The sequence below is a fragment of the Rhizopus delemar genome, genomic scaffold (genome assembly GCF_000149305.1).
Source record: "Rhizopus delemar RA 99-880 supercont3.29 genomic scaffold, whole genome shotgun sequence".
In the NCBI taxonomy this organism is placed as follows: Eukaryota; Fungi; Mucoromycota; class Mucoromycetes; order Mucorales; family Rhizopodaceae; genus Rhizopus; species Rhizopus delemar.
Window position 1 is genome coordinate 24,308 of NW_027137853.1, and position 21,204 is coordinate 45,511.

The following is a 21,204-nucleotide window of genomic DNA, read 5'->3' on the forward strand; positions in this document are numbered from 1 at the left end:
CGAGGAATCTGCAGTTTTGCGAAGACCACGGCAATTGAGAGTAGCCATTTTGAGAGATGGAATGAATGACGTATCAGGTGCGTGTGAATGAGTGTTGAGTAATGTGTTGTTGGGTATATTGGAGGAGACCGGAATAGGTTCCTCAGCGGTAGTATTATGATTATTATGGGATATAATCATAATAATGTCATTACTGTAAGTTGGGACAGCCGGAGCCGCGTTGAGAAGACAGTGCAGTCGACTCAACTGTGGCATCGCAACTGGGATTAACGGTTTCGATATCATCTTCTTGCATTGGCTCAAATTGGTCTTCTTGTTCAACCAGTTGAACAGATGTAGTAGCTGGCTGAGCTTGTCTACGTGGATTCTTGAGGCAATCATTATGGTTCGTACGTAAATGTCCAATGAGACCACAATAACGGCAGACTTTGGTAGCAATGTCGAGAGGCGTACGGGGAGGAGCGTTGGTAGGAGTGATGTCGGTAGCAGGTAATTCTGCAGATTTTGAAGCAGTCTGAGACCGCGTGTTCCTACTGGGAGGAGTCCTAGGAGACTTGGGACCGGAAGAAGGACCATCCGGAGAATTAGACACTAAGTCCGAAGCTGATTCGCTTGCCAAAACATTTTCCTCGGGTGTTGTCACATCAACAGAAGCGCGGGGTGATGCGAGAGTTTCTTTAGTTATAACAGGAGGAGGACTGATCGGAACAGAATTAGGTGTCTTCCTGGCCTTCTTATTGGGAACACCTGAGGACGGTGTGGCGTTCTTACGAGGACAGGAACGAGATTTGTGACCGTGAGCGTTACAGTTATAGCAAACAATGGCAGAAAGCTTAACTGGACAATCAACAAGTGCATGGTCTTTGCTGTGACAGTAGCGACAGTAGGGTGCCATTGAGGCGAAAGTAGCATAGACTAATACCCTATCAAGGGTGGTGTCCAGGTCGATGTCTGAAATTTCGTTGTTGTTGACACTTGGATAAGTCCAATCTAGTTTATGAGGCGGAAGAGGGCGAACATCAGTCGTACCTGGAGCATCGGTTGATTGAGAGGATGGTCTGGAAGGACGTTCTAAAATAGCATATCCTCTGCCCGAGAAGAGACCTGCTGATCCACTGATAATACCACTATCGAGAACGGTGCCGTAAGGCGCCAAGTTGGTAATCATATCAGCACGAAGTTGATCTAAGCCACCATCCTTGCGACCGTATTCACGAGGAAGGTTAGAAAAGGAAATCTGCAAAATGTCTGCATCAGGTGAAAGGGACGGATAACCGATAAGCTTAGTGGAGAGAGAGAGGATCGCAATACCCGTAGAGCAAATTATCTGACGCATGGTGGGTGAGAGCAAAGCTTCGGCAAAAATCTTTTGTCCAAAGCGTTTGACTTTATCCTCAAAACTCCAAAGGTGCTCATTATCATTGCATGCCTTCTTGAGGTCCTGAAAGAATTGTTCTTTATTCTGCACTGAAGTAACGTCCAAAAAGGTAGTCTCTCTAACTGTACCTTTAAGAATTGGACGATCAATTCTGAGCACAGGGGATTTAATCGATGATGGCGATGAGGGATGAGATGTCGAAACATCAGAAATCATAGAAGTAGGAGGTGAAACAGACTGTGAGGTAGACTGCGCACCATAACTAGAGGTTTTAGTTGGACCTACTAGCAGTTGCGCCCATGAGCGTTTGGTTTGTAGAAAATTGGAATTGGCGCTGTCAGTTGCCTTATTAGGCACTAAATTTATTTTAGCGGAAAGAGCCATGACAAGTCAAATTCAATCTCAATTGGTTTTTTTTTTTTTTTTTTGGCCAGGTCGTCCATGGAAAGATCTCAATTGTGTATTGGATTTATTCCTTTTCTCTTCACTAAAATCCTATCACTTGTCTCGTTCCGTTTTCTTTTTTAAAAGCACAAGCAAGAATCAAGGAGCGTATTTAGCGTATTTAGCGTATTAAGAGTATTGGTTTTTGACTGTAAATTTGCGGATGACTTTTTTTATTTAGCGGACAATGATTTTTATTTAGCGGACAGTGATTTTTATTTAGCGGATAATAAATTTTTATTTTGCGGATAGCATTTTTAAAGCATTGGCTCAAGGGCCAGACATCTATCGAAAAACGAATATGAATGGTTTATCCAATTTACACAATCATCAACTGATACAGTTTTAGTTGATTCAATAATTCTCGTGCTTAGATTGTCATTTGAATTTAAGCAATCTCTCCTAATTCCTCCTTTTACTTTGGACCAGAATAATTCAATAGGATTCAAAAATGGTGAGTAAGGTGGCAAGTATATACAGTAGGTCAAAAAACTGCTGCAAGGAATTGCAAAATTCAGGTTTTACAGCTGGTTGTCCATGGGTACTGCACCAAACTATCTCAAACCTTGACTGTTTGTACCTCAATAGAAAGTGCATTTATTCGTCGATTATCGGATATGGGCAATATTTATTGGTGGAATTTGATACTGCTGAAGGTAATATTTTAAACATCCGGTATTTTTTACTTGTTTACATATGTTTGAAATAATGAATTTTAATACGACCCAACCGGTTGCCATCACAATTTTTCACATTCTTGACGAGATTAGAATGGTGCCAGTATATAAAAGCGCTTACAATTCCTTTATTTTAAATTTTATATTTCCTTATTTAAATTATTTCTCTTTTTTACCCTATCGTCAATCGCATGCCTAGACGGCTGTCAGAGGAGAAAGTAAACGATCTCAAACAGGCATTAACCGGATCCACATCAAAATATGATATTGCTAAGGAGACTGGATTACATGAATCAACTGTTAGTAGATACTTTATAACGTTGTTTTCAAGTAGGAGAGTGAGCACAGGTGATAGACCTGCAGTAGTCTCCAAAGTGACGAAGCGGTTAATCAAAAGAAAAGTCATTGAAGGGGTTTTAAAGACTTCCAAAGAGGTATACCGGGTGCCAGTTAGATTTGGCTACGATATCTCATACCAGTCAGAAATTAACGTACTGAAATCAATGGAGTTCCATTTTCTGATAGAAAAAAAGGAGCCATTTCAGACAAAAGTGCATACGTAGCATCAGTTAAAATGGAACAAGGAGCATCAGGATTGGGCAATGGTTGACTGACAGCAAACCGTTTACTTTAATGAAACCAAGATCAACGTATAGGGCTTTGATGGTGGTGATCACTATCGGAAAAGGCCAAGTGACCTTTTTCAACATCATGACCTGGATTTTGTAATCCACCATGAAGCTAGCAAATTGATGTCCTGGTGTTGTATAACCTCTGAAGGACCAGGATATGCTTGCTAGATTTACGATGGAAAGTTGTACTCGGGTGTTTACCAGTATATTTTGAACACTACGTTTCGTGATACTATGAAGTACTACAATTTCGACTGGTCCAACATTTACTTTTAGCATGACAATGACCCAAATCACAAGGAATAATTTACAATGGCCTAGTTATGTAGTAACCTAGAGAGCTATATTAACGATTGGCCAGCTCAGAGTCCGGACTTAGATTCAATCGAGCACGTATGACATCAATTGAAGTTGAATCTCAAATATTACGAACGTAGAGCAAAGACCACGAATGTGCTTTGGGAACAAGTTGATAAAATATGAATTGATTTCGATAAATATCTTTTCGGAAGTCATGTAGATAACATTTCGAAAAGAACTCAAGCCATTATTAATAGAAAAGGAGGTTCAACTAAATATTAATAAATAAATTCATTCCATTAAAATTTTCGTTTTTCCAAATTTTCAAATTGCGCATCTCATACTTCCTTCAATACTTATCCAATAGGGCTTAAACTCTTTCGGATTTTTCAAGACATGTAGAAGATTTACTATGTGGGAACAGAGGCAGTTTGTGCCATTGTAACAGGATGGGCGCTACAAAAACCAAGAAAAATGGATTCCTTGCAGCAGTTTTTTGACCTACTGTAACTTTATATCCGCGCGATGCAATTAGGTCTTTAACCTCAGTGACTTTATGAATAGCAGCGTTGTCCATAACAAGATAACGCCCTTTCATATCGAATTGATCCAAAGTGTCCATGACACCGATCAAAAACTCTGTAAAATGCTCACTACGAGTACCTATCCTAGCATTTGCTTCAACCACTTCAGCCTTGTCATTTTCTCTTTTTCTTTTCTTGTTACTATTCGTTTTCTTCTGAACAGCCTTTGGCTTACGAAGGGTAAGATCAATCACTCCCTTTTCACAAATAACGCCAATTATTGATACTGTAATGCCTCTGTTTGCAGGTATTACTGCTTTAGCAGGCATTCCCCTCTTGGATCTACCAAAGTTTCTACGAATATGCATATTAAAACCTGCCTCATCAATGAAAACACATTTTTATGCCAGTTCATATTTTCATCACTTTTCCACTCAAGAACCCTGTCTCTACGTATTTGGAGATTACCAAGAGTATTTCTTGAAGATACAATTGCTTCTAGTTTCTTAAGAGTTAAAGAAGCATGTAAGACGAGATGTCTATGAAGGCCTGATAATGTGATTGATTGGATTTCACTAAAAGCCTCAAGTAGTGCATCTCTTGCCTGCCAGAGTACAGCCTGTGGGTTCTTCTCATAAAACACGCATAGGAAGTTGGTGTGATGAGGCTGAAGTTTTCTTTCCCAGCTTACTCGTTGCTTTCTACCACCTGGCAAGCGTTTTTCTTCATCTTCCTTATAAGTTTTAACCTAATTTTGAGCTGTTCGCTCAACAATTCCAACAATTGCACCTGCTTTTCTTGCAGAAAGCCCTTCTTCAATAACAAGGTCAAGAAGCTCCTGTACTTGTTCGGGTGAGTAGGTTCTATACGCTCCTTGGATTTTTTTTTGATACAATTTTTTTTATAGATTGCTTCAAGTCATTCTGAATTTCCACAATTATCGGTTGCTCTTCTGCTTTTGAATGGCGCTCATTCTCCAAGGTCTGACGATATACCTGGTAGCTCTTTAAATCCAAAAGCTTTTTGACTGCCTGTTCAGGCACACTCTCATCTTCATTTGGTCCTTTCCAGTGATGCCATTCTAATTCAGTTGTTTGGTACAAGTCATTTATATTCTCAACTTCCATTGGTTCATAATCTGGAATCTCATCAAAAACATTAAAACAATGCATATGCTCTTCTGGTACACCGTAAATAGACATTTTGTAGTGAAGTAAAGCAAAAAATGAAAAAGGCACCATCCGCAAAATGAAATTTATTATCCGCAAAATAAAAATCACTGTCCGCAAAATAAAAAATTATTATCCGCTGAATAAAAATCATTGTCCGCTAAATAAAAAAAGCCATCCGCAAATTTACAGTCAAAAACCAATATTAAGCGTATTTCTTCCAGAACATACGGTAAATCACGTAGATAGACAAGTTTCCAAGAAAGAATCAATCTCTTGAAGACATACAAATGGAATTAGGCCAGATGATGCGAACCGTTGTACAATAAAAACATCAGAGCCCTCCCAATCGTTGATAGCATCGCCTTCGTCATTAATAACCGCCCCGCCCGTCTGCACGTGAAGGAATTTGACCTCTGGCATGTCTGAGAAGAAAGAGAAAAAAAAAGTGAAAGGCACAGTTTGAGGCACAGCTTAAGGCACACGTTCGTCAAGAAGGGCGACACTCTTCATTTGGAAAGGCTCACTGCATGACGACACTTGATTTTTATTTTGGAGCACTTGATTTTGTCGGAGGCACACTCAACTTCGGATGGACTGTACCGCATATGTGTTCTTTTTAATTATGTTATTATTTGACTTTTTTACAATAAAGCAATGTACATCTCATCGTATTCTATGAATTACATTTTGAGTCATGATCGTTTTTAAAAAAAAAAGGATGACTGAAACGCTTTTTTAGCTAGGTAAAAAAAAAAATTAATTTATTGTATTTCTACCCTTAGCCTGGAATCTAGTCGGCATAATATCAATATATTTACAACAAACATTCCTATCAAACGTTTCCCACTCAATTTTGATTCTTTCCCATAGTTTATGGACACCTCTTGCTCTTTGCTCATATAGAGCTAATTGTTAAGTTCTGGTAAAGGTAATAACAAAGATAAAACCAAAGAATACTTTTTGAGACTGAACTTTATTTAAGGCAATCTTAATTGTTAAAAAGAAATCATTACAAAGTCTACTATCTATATTCTTCTATCAGTTGGCGGGTAAATGAGTAGTTGTGAGCGTAGATCCAATCATTGACACATTTGATTGAAGAATGATCACTGAATCGATTATGAAAATTTTTAATTCGTTGTTTTTATAGATCTTATTGTTCTTTAACTGATCTGGGAGAGTTGTCCCGTCTTCATTGAGAGGAAAGATATATTTATATGAAATGCCTCCAGTCAGATCAAAGTTGACTAGGTACCTGATCCATTATTATTCATTTACAGAAATGATGAATAGTAAAGATCATGACTTATTTAGTATTCATGTTTACTTTATAGAATGAATCTAATAGTGATAGTTTTATATAAAAAAGAAGAAGAGCATATTTTATTTAATAAAGATTTAGATTATTATCTTTTATCAATTTTAATATACTACTTTTGGTTGTGGTTATTCAATGTCCGTTATGATCAGACTCTGTTCTACAACAGGTATCATCTTATTTACACGATGATAAAGCAGATGGTATTTCGTGTAAAAAAGTATGAAAAAATAAATTGAGAATAAGTACGGAAAAACTAATGAAAACAACCCATCTATTTGTATCAGAGTAATATAAAGGGTAACATGTTTCTAGCTGAGAATGACATAGCACCAGTTTTCTTAGAGAAGTTGGTTGGTTTTTAAACAAAATGTTTAGTGTTCGTTTTTTGAATATGAAAAATTGTGAATCCGCAACATAACCAATCAAGTTTTTCCAGCTATACTTTAGACAGGAGAGCGAAATCGAAGTATGTAGCAGTCGCGACACAAATCTAAGTACCCTATGACTTTGTAGGGGCAGACTGGTCTAGGTAAGGAGATTAAGCTGAAAAAGGACGATTTCTAGAAAGGTTGCAACACTTTTTTCACCTACAGTAGAACAAAGTTTGTTGTATCCACACAACTAATAAAGTGAACATTCATGGATAAACTTGGAAACTACGGAATTATATGTTGTAGAGCAGCAACTGATTGTAGTTGACATTAATAAATATACAGTGGGTGGACTAATTGTCCCAGTGTTTGAACTTTTTTTACTTTCGACTCCATAACTCGACCAATTCTTAGGCTATGCGGGTAGCTCTATAATCGTTAGAAAGGCCGCAATCCGTACTACATCATATCAGAAACTCAGAGTTCGGAAATTACGCAGTCTGAGTTAATCAGCAATAGAAAAAAACACCGCACTGGGACAATTTTTCCGTTTGAACATAAATTTTATTTAATAGCGGGTATGTCCCCTTTTAGCTTTAATAACTGCTTTGCAACGGTCAGGCATGCTATCTATATATCGTCTACACTCATCCACTGTAAAATTATTCCATTCTTTTTCAATTCTTTCCCATAACTCATGTACACCTTTAGCCTTAGTGTCATATACACTCAGCTTGAGTTTAAGGTGATGCCATACGTGTTCAATAGGGTTTAAATCGGGACTTTGGGCTGGTCAGCTATAGATATTATCACTGTTGAAGTTATTATCTACAAACCATTGCTTAGCAAGCTTCGAAGTGTGCTTAGGATCTTTATCTTGTTGAAAATAGATATCCTCAGGATTGTATCCATAGTACTTTAAGCTGTCCATAAGGGTAGTTTCTAAGATATTTACATAATCTACAGCTTTCATAGTCCCATCATGTATTCAACAAGCATACCCAGGTCCATCGTGAGTGATACAACCCCATACCATAACACTTCCTTGGCCACCTTTTACTGTAAAATCTAAGTGATGAGGCTGCAATGCATAGTCTGGTCGACTCCAGTAATACTTGCAACCGTCTGACCCGAAAACATTGACTTTAGTCTCATCACTAAACACCATGCGCCTCCAATCATCGGTTGTCCAGTCTTTGTGAGCCATAGCTCATACTAAACGTCGTTCCTTGTGCTATTTACTAAGCAAAGGCTTCTTGGCTTTAATTTTAGCTCTAAAGTTCATACTTTTAAGAAGCTTCAAGGCTGCAGAATAACCAATAGTATACCCCAAACCATTCAGATATTGATGTGCTGCTTTGGCTGTCTTGAATTCACCCTTTATTACTTGTCTACGGATGTATGACTTGGTAGTTTCACCAATAGTTGCTCTTCGACCAGGGGCTGCCTTCATCCGGTCTGGAAAAAACTTGTTGGCATACCTACCTAAAGTGGATTCTTTCAATCCGGGAATGCGTTCCATAACTTTTTCATATGTCATGTTACTAGCCAAGAGCAATTGGATTTGATTTTGAACAGATTTGCTGATAGTACGAGCCATTTGAGGCAAGATAAAGATGAGAAAGTACAGTATAGAAAGAGACTAAGAATATTGTAGAAAAAAAAGATAACGTAAGGCTATTTATACTTTACATTAAAGGTATGAGTCATAGATTGTCATAGACAAGGTTGGTATGCAAATTCCGGTGATTTCTGATTGATAAGAAAGCGATGTTTGGAATGCATTGCAAAATAAGCGGGTAGCGGAAAAATTGTCCCAGTGCGGTGTTTTTTTCTATTGCTGATTAACTCAGACTGCGTAATTTCCGAACTCTGAGTTTCTGATATGATGTAGTACGGATTGCGGCCTTTCTAACGATTATAGAGCTACCCGCATAGCCTAAGAATTGGTCGAGTTATGGAGTCGAAAGTAAAAAAAGTTCAAACACTGGGACAATTAGTCCACCCACTGTAAGTCTTAATACAAGATCATAATTAAAATAAAATAAAGTATAAGTTTATTTAAATAAGATCATACAATCAATTCCAATTAAACATATTCTTATAGAATATGTATTGTATTCATGAGAGTTCCTTGATAAGAAGAAGTATCAACTAAAATAACCAAATCCAATCCAATGTCAGGAATAGTGCTAATCTTTCACATAATTGAAATAACGCGTAAAATAACGTTATTCAAATCAGTGAGGAATTCCCAGAATAAAAGATAATCTATGACAGACATACAAAAGAACAAATGAAAAGTTTTCATAATCATAATTATAGATAGCACTTGCTAAAGTACCCAAATATTAGAAGAACGATAACAATAGAAGATATCAAGCCACTCACTCAATAAGATATAAATACCTGCCTTCAATTAGTGATGTATCCATCATTCATAACTCGATATGAAAACAGTATTAATAAGCTACATGTAAAGCTACATGTAAAATATGTCCAATAGACAAGCTACAGTGTCATGTTTTGACATGTCAATAAGATAACAGTCTTATCATTCTAAGCTAAATCTTTACAAATGAGTTTGAATAAGAATAGATCCTGATAATTACCAACTGCCCTGAACAGCCAAGTTTCACTTTCATCTCAACAGTTGGTTATTTACATCAGTTTATAAAATTTTTCTTATACATGTCAAATCATATCGGTCGTAACTATCTCTTGTCATTTAAGCTCAGGTCTTGCTCAACTAATATAAATAGCCTTGAAATCTTTCTTTAATAAAAGTAATTCGACTTTAGAACTATTGTTCGGTCTCGTTAACTCTTTTTTTTCATATTTTAAATACTTAAAACACTTCATACAGGTTAATTCGGATAATCTTCATCAAGGATAAGATGCTGCGTAATTGCACGGTTAAACTATATTAAATCCAGGAACTAAATCACAGTCAGCCGCAGTCAATCATATACGAGTATTCTATGACAAATATAACAATAGAAGAACACGTAATTCTTATCTATTTGTCATCAGCTATATCATACTCATTAATTATTAATCCATGACATGAAATATTATCCGTGTATGAAAAGTATAAATAGAGTACAATTTTCTTATTAAATAAAACAATCTCTTTATCGAGTCTCGTCCTCTCTTGTTCCTTTTATTCTTGGATAAATCAATTAGAATAATTTTTACTTTAACTAAAAACTGAAATAAAGATCACTCTCAAAAAGTATACAAACTGTTTCTTGATCTTTGTTTTTACCTTTTCTTTTACTATTTAAACCATTATACAACATTATAGTCTAACCAGATCTCTATTAATAAATGTGAGACTTCTGCAATAGCCAATCTTGCCCTGTTGTCCTACCAGCGTTCTAAAAGACTATATCGGAACCTGATTACAACAACGGCAGTTCAATCCTATTCTATAATTATCGTTAGATCAATAGTTTAATTACTTCATTGTCCCTTGATTCGTCAAGTAGACAGCGGCTATTGATTATCCACTATCCTTCCTTATATTCCATATCATTCTTTTAACCGATCAATTGAAATAGCGGTAAAGACCCAGACATTCAAAAAGTATAAATACCCTCAATATTTTTTATTAATAAAGTCATATATAATCTTTAGTTTCACAACTATTGTATTTTTATAGTTTTTGTCTCATAATTCTTATTTGGCAAAAAAAAGTTGATAAAAGTGATTTATCCAAGAATAAAAGGAACAAGAGAGGACGAGACTCGATAAAGAGATTGTTTTATTTAATAAGAAAATTGTACTCTATTTATACTTTTCATACACGGATAATATTTCATGTCATGGATTAATAATTAATGAGTATGATATAGCTGATGACAAATAGATAAGAATTACGTGTTCTTCTATTGTTATATTTGTCATAGAATACTCGTATATGATTGACTGCGGCTGACTGTGATTTAGTTCCTGGATTTAATATAGTTTAACCGTGCAATTACGCAGCATCTTATCCTTGATGAAGATTATCCGAATTAACCTGTAGCCTATCTATTGGATATATTTTACATGTAACTTATTAATACTGTTTTTGTTATGCTCCAAAGATAATCATTGTATAGCAATCAAGCATTATTAGCGATTGATAGTGTGAGTATATGGAAATGTAATCTTATTAATATGTATGTATATCTACCAAAATAGACTGGTGAATGAGGAGCAAGCGCTTATATTAAATTATGTAAAGATCTGCATAATAGAATATAGCATTTAGCCATCTGCATAAGGCTGTGGGCATTTCGCCATCCGCATAGTACCTATATTAATATTTACACTGTGAAAAGTATATAAACTCTGGACATATATTATTAAATAAAATCATACATAATTTTGGGTCCTATTGAAATCTCCATTTTTATTTTTGTGAACAAAACAGTTTTCATATCGAGTTATGAATGATGGAGACATCAAAAAGAATAGAAAAAAAAATAAGACTTGAGTTAAAGTATTGATATTGGATTCGCTTGTTGTGCGTGGCCACCAGATCTTGTTAAGTAGATCAGACTTGTTTGTAATAAGGTAATTGGATAAGAGTTTTGATAGTGTTTACAATGAAGATAATTTGCTTCAAGGGACTTGTCTTGTTTGTGTTTTAAGAGTGTTATACCAAAAGATTCAGAGATAAAGATACTTGATTTACCGGTTATTTATATAAAAAATACCACAAAGAGAAGTAAAGTAAAATAGAAATAAAAACGTGTCTATTATATAGACAAAGGAAAATAAGGTTTCATTTTTGAAGTAGGGTTCGACTTTTGAAATAAGATTTGATTTTTGAAATAAGGTCCAAATATTGAATAAGGTTGGAAAATTTGAATAGATTCAATATAGTAATTCACAAGATGCCATCATCATTGGCACCAATATTATCATTTGCTTCGTCACAGTAAGTCGATTTCAAAGTCAGGTGTACCGTCCAAAATTTTATAGATGTTGTTATTTTGTAGTATGTTTGGTTTGGGTTGTGTGTTTTAGAGAAGTTTTTCTTGAAATTTTTAAAGTAAGGTACTGTAGTGACCACCAAATCTTTTAATTAAGATCAAATAAAGGTAAAGATAAAAAAAATAAAGGGATCAGGAACTTTTTATGAGAAGGTTGCCTGTTTATTGAATAAAATATATAAAATAAAATGTGAGTAGAACTGTACTGTCCTTTTTCTTCATCTACACTAGGTGAAAAAATAGGGACAACCTACCCTAAAATAATCTTTAACTTTTTTTTTTCTCCTCCACTCCGTACGACATCCAAGCCATGCCTATAGAGCGTAATCTTAGGTAGTGAGTATTACGTTTCCCGCATATAAAACTAATCAGGGTAACATATGGTGGAAGAAAAGAGGAAATAGTTGCAATAATTTTATAAGCGTTATATTATAAAATGGGTAGTATTTATTTAATAACGAGTAAATCTCCCTTTTGATTTGATTACCGCTGCTATGCGATCAGGCATGCTATCAATGTAGCTTCTACAAACAACTTTATCTAGCTTGTTCCATTCAACGTCAACTCGTTCTCATAGCTCGTCGATGTTTCTTGCCTTTCGTTCATAAAGACATAACCTAAGTTTCAGCAAATGCCACACGTGCTCTATAGGATTCAGATCCGGACTGTTAGGTGGCCAATCGGTAATGTACCGGACCTTGTTTTGTTGGAGCCATGACATTGTTGATTTGGACTTGTGCTTTGGGTCGTTATCTTGTTGAAGGTAAATGGTGCGCTTGTTCATACCATAGTACTTCAGCGTTTCCATGTAAGTTGTTCCAAGAATATGCTGGTACACCAAGGAGTCCATGGTACCATCGTATACCTGGCACGCATATCCTGGTCCCTCACTGGTTATACATCCCCACATGATCAATTTGCCGCCACCATGCTTCACTGAAAGATCCATGTGGTGTGGGCGAAGAACATCACCAGGCTGGGTCCAATAGTATCTGCAGCCATCAGATCCCCAAATGTTGATCTTCGTTTCATCGGAGAACACTACTTGATGCCACTGCTGTATGGACCAGCTTTGATACTTTTTTGCCCATGCTAACCTCTGCTTGCGGTGGTTATTAGTTAAAAGAGACTGCTTCTTTTTACGCCTAGCATGAAAACCCATTGATACAAGGGTGTTTATTGCTGAACGGTAAGACATAGAATACCCAAGTCGCATGAGCATCCGATGTACATCCTTGGCTGTCTTTAGGGCTCCTTTAATCAGTAATACCTTGATATATTCCTTCGTAGCAGATGACACAAGTATATGCCTACCACGTCTTGCGGGTACCGTTGGCCCAAATAGCTTGTTTCTATATCTCCTAACTGTCTTGGGATGGATATCAAATTCATCAGCAATATCCTTTGGGCTTCTATTGCTCACCAGTGCAGACTTGATGCTGTCTTGCGTGTCTTGAGGTAAAGCGCGAGGCATAAGTAAGAGAAATGTCGCAGAAAGTAAGAAGAATATAATGAAAAAAAAAATTGTATGAATAAAGGAAAACAGCACCCATTTTATATTATTAATTATAGGAATGTGCTTAGCTAAAATTAAAATTGGTTTGCATTTTAATTGTAACTGACATTCCAGGTCAAATTAGAAGAGTACAAAATATGGTCTAAAACTGAGCTATGGAGTATCTAAAATTCGACCAATTTTATACGCATTACTCCCTCATTTTCCATAATTGGCTCATCATATTTTGATGAAATACTTTACACATTAACCTCGCTTTAACGTATTGCTAGCGACATGAGGCGACCTTCTCTTAATGCTATATGCTGCATGAAATGAAATTTTCGAAAAGGTTGTCCCTATTTTTTCACCTAGTGTAAATAGTTGGGATATTTATATTGTTAATTTTTTTTTTTCTTTTTGACTTTTTTCATTTTTTTGACTTCTTTCATTTTCTTGACTTTGTGAAATCTTTATATTTCAGGGTTTAGATAGGATTGAGGTAAGTTGTTAATATAATATATCGTGTTTTGAATAAGGTGTTGAATATAATTTGTATCCAAAGAAGTAAAATTGAATAGATGTATGTTTGAGTGTAAGTGACCACCAGATCTTATAAAGTTGATCAGACTTGAATTGAATAAAAAGAATAAAGGTAAAGTAAAGATAAAACAAAAGGGATTTACAATGAAATATAAGTTTCAAGGGATTATTGGTTCTTCCTATTTATACAAATAAAATAAAGAGATATTTGGATTCAAAGGATATTTATTGTGATAAAGTAAGGTAATGTAAAATAATAGGTAAGATAATAGGATAAGATAATAATAATAATTGAAATATTTATAAAAAGATACTGATATTTATATGTTTTTTTGATTTTCATACTTTTATGCTGTTTTTGGTTTTTCTTTTGTTTTCTTCTTTTTTTTGTTGTCCTTGAATTCCTTTGCTATTAGCATAGCATCGTTTGCTATTGAGATAGCATCTCTCCTATAACCATAGGGGTTTCCTTTTTCGTGTTTCGTGTGTTACAACTTTTTTCATTTTTTTGACTTTTCTCATTTTTTGACTTCTTTGTCACAACATAACCCGAAAGGAGAATAAAACATATGACACAACAATAAGCAAAATTTTTTACCTAGGAATATAAAATTTTGTCTGGTCACTACGAGATTCGAACTCGTGACCTTAGGCTCGTAAGTACTACGCTCTACCAATTAAGCTAAGCGACCATTAAGCCATAAAATTTCCGCAGTATATCCAGTAGCACTGGATCACGCGATCGTTCCCACTGCAAATAATTGGTGATTTTCAACATCCACAATCAGTTGTTGTATCTAATAATCAACGTTTTTGACGTCTTTGATTAAATGAAAAAAATTAACTTTCGCTGTATTGGTCATTTTCGAATTTTAAAAAAAGATTCAGGTGCGAAAAAAATAAAGAAATTGAACAATACTTTTGTTTTTTTTGTGAGATAAGTATTCATAAAGTTATTCATGTTTTAAAAAAGTGTCTTTTTTTTTCAAATGGTCTTTTTTTGGAAATCCTGTTCCCTCTATCGTTGAAAGACCGATATCTTCGTTTTTTTTATTTTTGAGGGCAAAATGCGGAAATCAAAAGCATTTTGCGATTATTTTGTTCAAAAGAATACATATTAGGAAGGTAGTCTATGATTTTTAGCTTAGGTCATTACAAACGTGTTACAGAACGTAACAAAATAGTCGTGTTTGGGGGAAAAAAAAATCTGGTAAAAAAAAGACTAAGTTAAAAAAAAAAAGAAAAGAAAAAAGTATGGCAATAAAAAGTTCATTGTTCAAATGAAAACAGTACTCTAACAACAAATGTACTTTATATTTATGCAAATGCTATTACATTATAACAAAAGAATAAAAAAAAATAAAGAAGCTCTGTTAACATTTTGTTACAAGGCAGTTATAATTAACAAATACATACAAAACTCTTTTGTTTATCAAATAAATAGATTGCTTTATTATTCTTTATGACAGATATAATAAAAGAATATATGTTTTTAAGCTTATACTAGTTCATTACTTACTTTATGTTTGTACATGGGTGTAATTTGCCATTAGCCATTAGCCATTAGAGATGTTAGCAATGGCAACTTTCTTTACCAAAAAGAACTTTTTAGCAACAAGCAGTAATATAAGATTGATATTCTTACAGTTTCTTTAAGTTGGAAAGAACAACTTTGCCCATGAGTCTCATGTTCGTCATCCGAATGTGTACCATTAGGAATTCCTAATGTAAAAAAAAGAAAAAAAAAAAAAAAAGAAACCAACATTAGACTTGGTTGTTATTATTTTTTTTTTATAAACTTACATTTGAACCGTTGTTGAGCTTTCTTTTTTATCTTTTGTATCCGCAATGTTAAATAAGCTCTCTGAAACAAAACAAGGGAAAAAAAAACCAGTTCTTTTGAACACGTAAAATTGTTACTGTTTAGGAACCAACTTCCAAATTTAGTATATTTGCTTTAGTTTTTTTGATCACGCATTTTTTTCTATCTTATTCCTCTACTAAATCCTGAATATTATTTTTTTTGAAATGAACGCCACCAACAACAAAGTTAAATGCCAATGCACCAAATGCAGCAGCTGTCCTGAAGGATTCAAGTGGATTGCAAAGAAAACCGCTAACACTCATAAGCGCATAGACAAAGTTGGAGAAGGTACAATTTTCTTAAAGAAATGCAGCAAGACTAAAGTGCAATTAAAATAGTTTTGAGACAAAGAAGATTTGAAAACACCTTCGAGCAACCCACCACGTCTACCGAAAGAAGCACGTTTGAAGGTATATTTATAAATCCACCCCTTTTTTTTTATTAAACAAATTTAGAATTCGACATTGATGCTGACATGGATGTTGACATGGACGAAGAAATGACCAACGACCAACAACTGGCGTATCTCCTGGTCCTTTACCTTGTGCTTTTCCAAGCAAAGCACCTTTCAGTTGAAGCCGGTGAAGACTTGTTGGCCTTTCTTTCCTTTTTCGTTCGTGCTCTTGGCCATGGCATGGAGATTCCTACAAAGATCTCCACTGCTCGTAACATGGTCAATTATTCCTCTGCCAGTAGTGGTGTGTCCCGTTTCCTTGTCTGCTCTCTTTGTAGAAGTGTTTACGACACAGGAAGTTTGCATACCCGGCAATGCCCTTTTATTAGGTTTGCGAACAATCCTCACAGACAAGAGCACCCATGCGGCAATTCACTTTTTATTGGTAGCAGCCTCAAGCCTGTCCTCGAGTTTCCGTACAACTCAATTGTCGAAACGTTGAAGAAGTTCTTTGTTCGTCCAACATTCGAAACAGAAATCGAAGAATGGAGACATCGGCATGTGGAAGAAGGCGTGTTTTACGATATTTACGATGGTAGAGTGTGGAACAGTCTTGTTGATTCGGCTGGAGAACCATTCGTAAATAGAAGTCGATCATTAATGGTTTCATTGAATGTTGATTGGTTTCAACCTAGTGATGGTATGCACTACTCTTGTGGTGGTGTATATCTCACGATTAACAACCTTCCAAGGAGTTCTAGGATGAAGGTTTCCAACATCATCCTGGTTGGTATGATTCCTGGGCCTGGCGAGCCCACGGATGACCAGCTCCAAAACTTTTTGCGACCAATGATTGCAGAGCTGAATACCTTGTACGGAGGTATGATGATGCCAACGTACCAGAACAGAAACGGTGAAATGGTACGTGTTGCTTTGATGTCCGTTAACTGTGATATACCAGCAGCTCGCAAAGTAGCTGGGTTCATGGGTCAATCCGCGCACAAAGCCTGCAACAAATGTTCCACTGTGTTTTCGCGAATCAGTACTGGTGCAAATTCAACGAAGCCAGATTTTTCTGACTTTGACGATGAGCACTGGATTCTGCGAAACAATACCCAGCAGCGCCAAGAAGCATATGCTTGGCTAAATGCTACTCACATTACGCAACAGCGAACCCTGCAGACGAACACAGGAAGTAAATGGAGTGAACTTCACCGACTAGAGTATTTTGATGTCGTGAGATTGACAACCGTTGATCCCATGCACAATTTATTTCTAGGTACGCCAAAACGAATGGTTGAAGTTTGGGTAGATCACAGGCTGCTTACCACATCTGATTTCAAAGCCATGGCTGATAAATCAGCTTCTATTATCATTCCTTCACAGTACTCTAAAATCCCAAAAAGTATGTAACGAGCGTAAAAGAACTTATTCTATAATAAATCTGAACACTAATTTTTTGTTATAAAAAAAAAAAAACGAAAAAGGCAAGATTGAAAGTACGTTTAGCAATATGAAGGCTGATGAGTGGAGAACGTGGTGTGTTATGCTTTCGCCTTTTCTCTTAAAACAAAGATTAATCGGTGAACATTTCATCAATTGGATCAGATATGTAGAAGCAGTAAGGTTGGTGACTGGTCCTTTAATCACAGCAGATGAAATTCAGACAGCACACTCCTTATTTAAAGAATTCGGCAAGACCTGTGTTCAACTCTATGGAAAAGCATGTATAACACCTAATATACATATGCACATGCATTTGAAAGAATGCTTTTTGGACTTTGGTCCCTCCTATGCCTTTTGGCTTTATGGTTTTGAACGATTGAATGGTGATGTCAAAAAGATAAATATCAATTACAAGACAGGCTTCGAAACCACCTATGTCACTATGCTTACTCAAACCATTCATACGCAAGATATAATACATTCATTACCTACATTCATTAACAACAACGATCAAGGCATGCTCCTACTGATCAACTTCATAAAGGAAATAGGCGAGGTTACGAATGACGAGAGTGGTTTAACGCCATTTGATTACTCTCAATTCATAGACGGGCCAAGTCTATTTAACCTGACGATTACTGGTAGTGAGCCTCTGCCACCACAAGCCCTTCCTTCAAAAATTAACAACAAACAAGAACTTTTATGCCCTGAACACTATGAAGCCTTACAAACTTTTTATATGGATACCTATGAAATACCTATTATGAATACAATCAGTACAACTATAAAATCATTCAAAAAAATTAACTTGCTTGGACAACACTACCAACAGTCAGACAATCATTCATCATCATCATGCATTCAAGCCTTTATGAACAATCAATTACGTATTGGTCAAATATCATACTTTTTCAGTCATTCATTTAACAACTCAACTCATTATTTTGCATTCGTCAATTGGTACAGCCATGCGACTCAACATTTTCCCACCTTCGATGGTACTGGCATCCAAGTGTGGAAGAACCAATTTGATCCAGTTTCAAGCAACAGCATACTTCCAATTTATAGAATCTTCAATCCTGTTGCTGTATGCCCATATATCGATAATCACCTTCTTACTCTCGCTCTGCCAAGACGAATTTATATGTAACAACTATGTTAAATTATTCAAACCTTCTTTTATTACTATTATTATTATTTATTTTATTATATAATTTACTAAAGAATCATTTATTAGACTATTATTGTTATTTGTTTTTTTTTTTAAAAAAAAAGATTTTATTCAATTTGCAGAGACAACAAAAGAGGCAGCAAAAAAAAAAAAAAAAAAAAAAAAGGAAAAGAGAAAGTAAACGCTTACTGCATGGGATTAGCAGCAGCAGAAGAGGAAGAGCCAGAGACCTCAGCCGAAAAGCCAAGGCCAGGGGAAGAAAAGGCCCAAGAGGGATAATCTTCATGGTCAAGGTTTGTAGGGAACTCCTTGTCGAAGTATTCCACCACCCTTCTTGTTCTATTGATGGTGCCTTTTTTCGACAAGGAATTCCTCCATGCTTTTTGAAGAACAGCATGGAATTCGTCCACCTGTAGATTAAGTAAAGGTATATTAGAAAATAAACACTATTACAAAAATATTACTTACTGCTTTGCTTCGAAATAGTGGTCTTTTTACTACAAACACAGGACCATGTTCATCCTCAGGACCATCTTCTTCCTCTGACGTCCAATCGGTCATCAGAATTTGTTTTCCAAAAGGAAAACGAGCTTCAAATTCCTCAGGGGCCGCATTGTAAGCATTTCGCCTCATGGCGAGCTTCTAATGTAAAAAAGTAATGTAAGTACTTGAAACACTATATATTTCAATCTTTAAATACTAATTACTTACTGCATGCACACGACTACGACGCGTTGAATCTTCTGACGTAGCCGTTAGCCCCTTATGAAGTGTTTTTAAGTATTTAAAATATGAAAAAGAAGAATTAACGAGACCGAACAATAGTTCTAAAGTCGAATACTTTTATTAAAGAAAGATTCCAAGGCTATTTATATTAGTTTGAGCGAGACCTGAGATTAAATGACAAGAGATAGTTACGACCGATATGATTTGACATGTATAAGAAAAATTTTATAAACTGATGTAAATAATCAACTGTTGAGATGAAAGTGAAACTTGGCTGTTCAGGGCAGTTGGTAATTATCAGGATCTATTCTTATTCAAACTCATTTGTAAAGATTTAGCTTAGAATGATAAGACTGTTATCTTATTGACATGTCAAAACATGACACCTTACTTTCTCTCACCATGTAGTTGAATTTGTTTCTGACCATGCTGCGCATGTCAGAAACAGTAATGCCAGCAGAAAATGGCTCCTTCTTGGCAGCTGCTACAAGCAAATCCCTGACCTTTGCGTATTGCTCTGGGCGCTTGACCTCCTTCAGGTCAAAGGTGACACCTCAAGGAACCAAATGCTCTCTATAGTACTTCAATATAAAAGCCTATGGTTCAAAAAGGTACAAAAAAAATTTTTGTTATTATTTTGCACATGCTAATTTGTGTTTTAAATTTAAATTACACTTGTCAAGGCCTTATTCTCTTTGACCTCAGAAGGTTGCTGCTGTGGAGGCTGCTGCTGCTCTTGTTGCTGTTGTTGCAACAATTGAGTTAGCTGCTCAATCTTCAGCTCTTGCCGACGTTGATTCTCCTCCTGTCGGCGTTGAATTTGCTCTTGCTGCTGCATCTGAGCAAAAATGGCCTCAAGGGTTGGGCCACTTGCCAAGCTGACAGCAGGAGAGCCAACTGGGCCTTGAAGGCGAGAAGGCTCAAAGCTGTCAAAAGACGCAACAGCAGTGGGAGCAGGAGAAGGGGACGGCGCAACAGTGGATGATGATCCAGTAATGCTTGAAGATATTCTTGCCCTTTTAGGGGCATTACTGGGAACGTTGATAGGGGTAGCGACACGACGAGACATTTTTTTAAAACAGATAATATAGGGAAAAAGAAAAAGACAAGAGTACAAAATGAACTAAAAATGAATACAAAGTAAGGTGATGCTTTTATTTGTTTTACAAAAAAAGCAAAGAAAAAAAAAAAAGAAAAAGAAAAAGCCTTTATAGTAAAAGATATTACATTTGAATAATAATAAAAAAAAGAATTTAAACTGTTTATGAATAACCTCTCTGAGTGTTTCAATAGTTAAACCATATTAAAGAAAACTTGTTTTTAATCGATAGTAGGTAATTGTAACACTGGTAAAATGAGGCTATAAAAAAAGTATTTTTTTTTTCCTTTTTTCTTTTTTTTTTTTTTAAAAAAAAAATTCTTTCTAAAAGGTAAGTTCTTAATATTATATATATTCTATTTCTGTTCTAATGGTACTTTTACTTTAGTAAAATCGTAATGGTTGCTTTCTTGATGTTTTAAATGGTCTTTATAAAATCTCTTTCCCAGGATTATCATTGCTTCTTCTTTTACTTGTTGGTATAAGCTTGGCTAGTGTCTTTTTTTACCTGGTTCACCTAAATTAAGGTGCTATTACTTTTACTACATGTATACAATAGCTAATTATTATTACAGATGCGTGCTGCTTCCCTTTTCTTTACTTGTTGGTATATGCTTAGCTAGTCTTCTTCTGGCCTATCTAAAGAAAGGTACTATTACTTC

The 21,204-nt window shown here is 35.6% G+C and overlaps 7 protein-coding genes and 1 non-coding gene across 8 annotated transcripts; 1 reads left to right on the plus strand and 7 right to left on the minus strand.

Moving 5' to 3' along the window:
• Positions 1–190: 190 nt before the first annotated feature.
• RO3G_17236 (uncharacterized protein) lies at positions 191–1,762 on the minus strand (the record flags this gene model as incomplete). The annotated part of the gene is made up of 1 exon (XM_067671820.1): positions 191–1,762. The coding sequence occupies one exon, from the start codon at positions 1,760–1,762 to the stop codon at positions 191–193; it is 1,572 nt and encodes a 523-aa protein (XP_067527761.1).
• A 1,306-nt stretch (positions 1,763–3,068) lies between these two features.
• Positions 3,069–3,410, minus strand: RO3G_17237 (uncharacterized protein; the record flags this gene model as incomplete). Its single annotated transcript, XM_067671821.1, has 1 exon — positions 3,069–3,410. The coding sequence occupies one exon, from the start codon at positions 3,408–3,410 to the stop codon at positions 3,069–3,071; it is 342 nt and encodes a 113-aa protein (XP_067527762.1).
• Positions 3,411–8,053: 4,643 nt separating this feature from the next.
• Positions 8,054–8,419, minus strand: RO3G_17238 (uncharacterized protein; the record flags this gene model as incomplete). Its single annotated transcript, XM_067671822.1, has 1 exon — positions 8,054–8,419. The coding sequence occupies one exon, from the start codon at positions 8,417–8,419 to the stop codon at positions 8,054–8,056; it is 366 nt and encodes a 121-aa protein (XP_067527763.1).
• Positions 8,420–12,375: 3,956 nt separating this feature from the next.
• Positions 12,376–13,278, minus strand: RO3G_17239 (uncharacterized protein; the record flags this gene model as incomplete). The annotated part of the gene is made up of 1 exon (XM_067671823.1): positions 12,376–13,278. The coding sequence occupies one exon, from the start codon at positions 13,276–13,278 to the stop codon at positions 12,376–12,378; it is 903 nt and encodes a 300-aa protein (XP_067527764.1).
• A 1,183-nt stretch (positions 13,279–14,461) lies between these two features.
• Positions 14,462–14,534, minus strand: RO3G_19231. The gene has a single exon. It is a non-coding gene; the product is annotated as a tRNA-Val (tRNA).
• Positions 14,535–16,193: 1,659 nt separating this feature from the next.
• RO3G_17240 (uncharacterized protein) lies at positions 16,194–17,513 on the plus strand (the record flags this gene model as incomplete). The annotated part of the gene is made up of 2 exons (XM_067671824.1): positions 16,194–17,295; positions 17,380–17,513. The coding sequence occupies 2 exons, from the start codon at positions 16,194–16,196 to the stop codon at positions 17,511–17,513; spliced, it is 1,236 nt and encodes a 411-aa protein (XP_067527765.1).
• A 1,196-nt stretch (positions 17,514–18,709) lies between these two features.
• Positions 18,710–19,350, minus strand: RO3G_17241 (uncharacterized protein; the record flags this gene model as incomplete). The annotated part of the gene is made up of 3 exons (XM_067671825.1): positions 18,710–18,731; positions 18,907–19,127; positions 19,186–19,350. The coding sequence occupies 3 exons, from the start codon at positions 19,348–19,350 to the stop codon at positions 18,710–18,712; spliced, it is 408 nt and encodes a 135-aa protein (XP_067527766.1).
• A 757-nt stretch (positions 19,351–20,107) lies between these two features.
• RO3G_17242 (uncharacterized protein) lies at positions 20,108–20,512 on the minus strand (the record flags this gene model as incomplete). The annotated part of the gene is made up of 1 exon (XM_067671826.1): positions 20,108–20,512. The coding sequence occupies one exon, from the start codon at positions 20,510–20,512 to the stop codon at positions 20,108–20,110; it is 405 nt and encodes a 134-aa protein (XP_067527767.1).
• Positions 20,513–21,204: the final 692 nt, after the last annotated feature.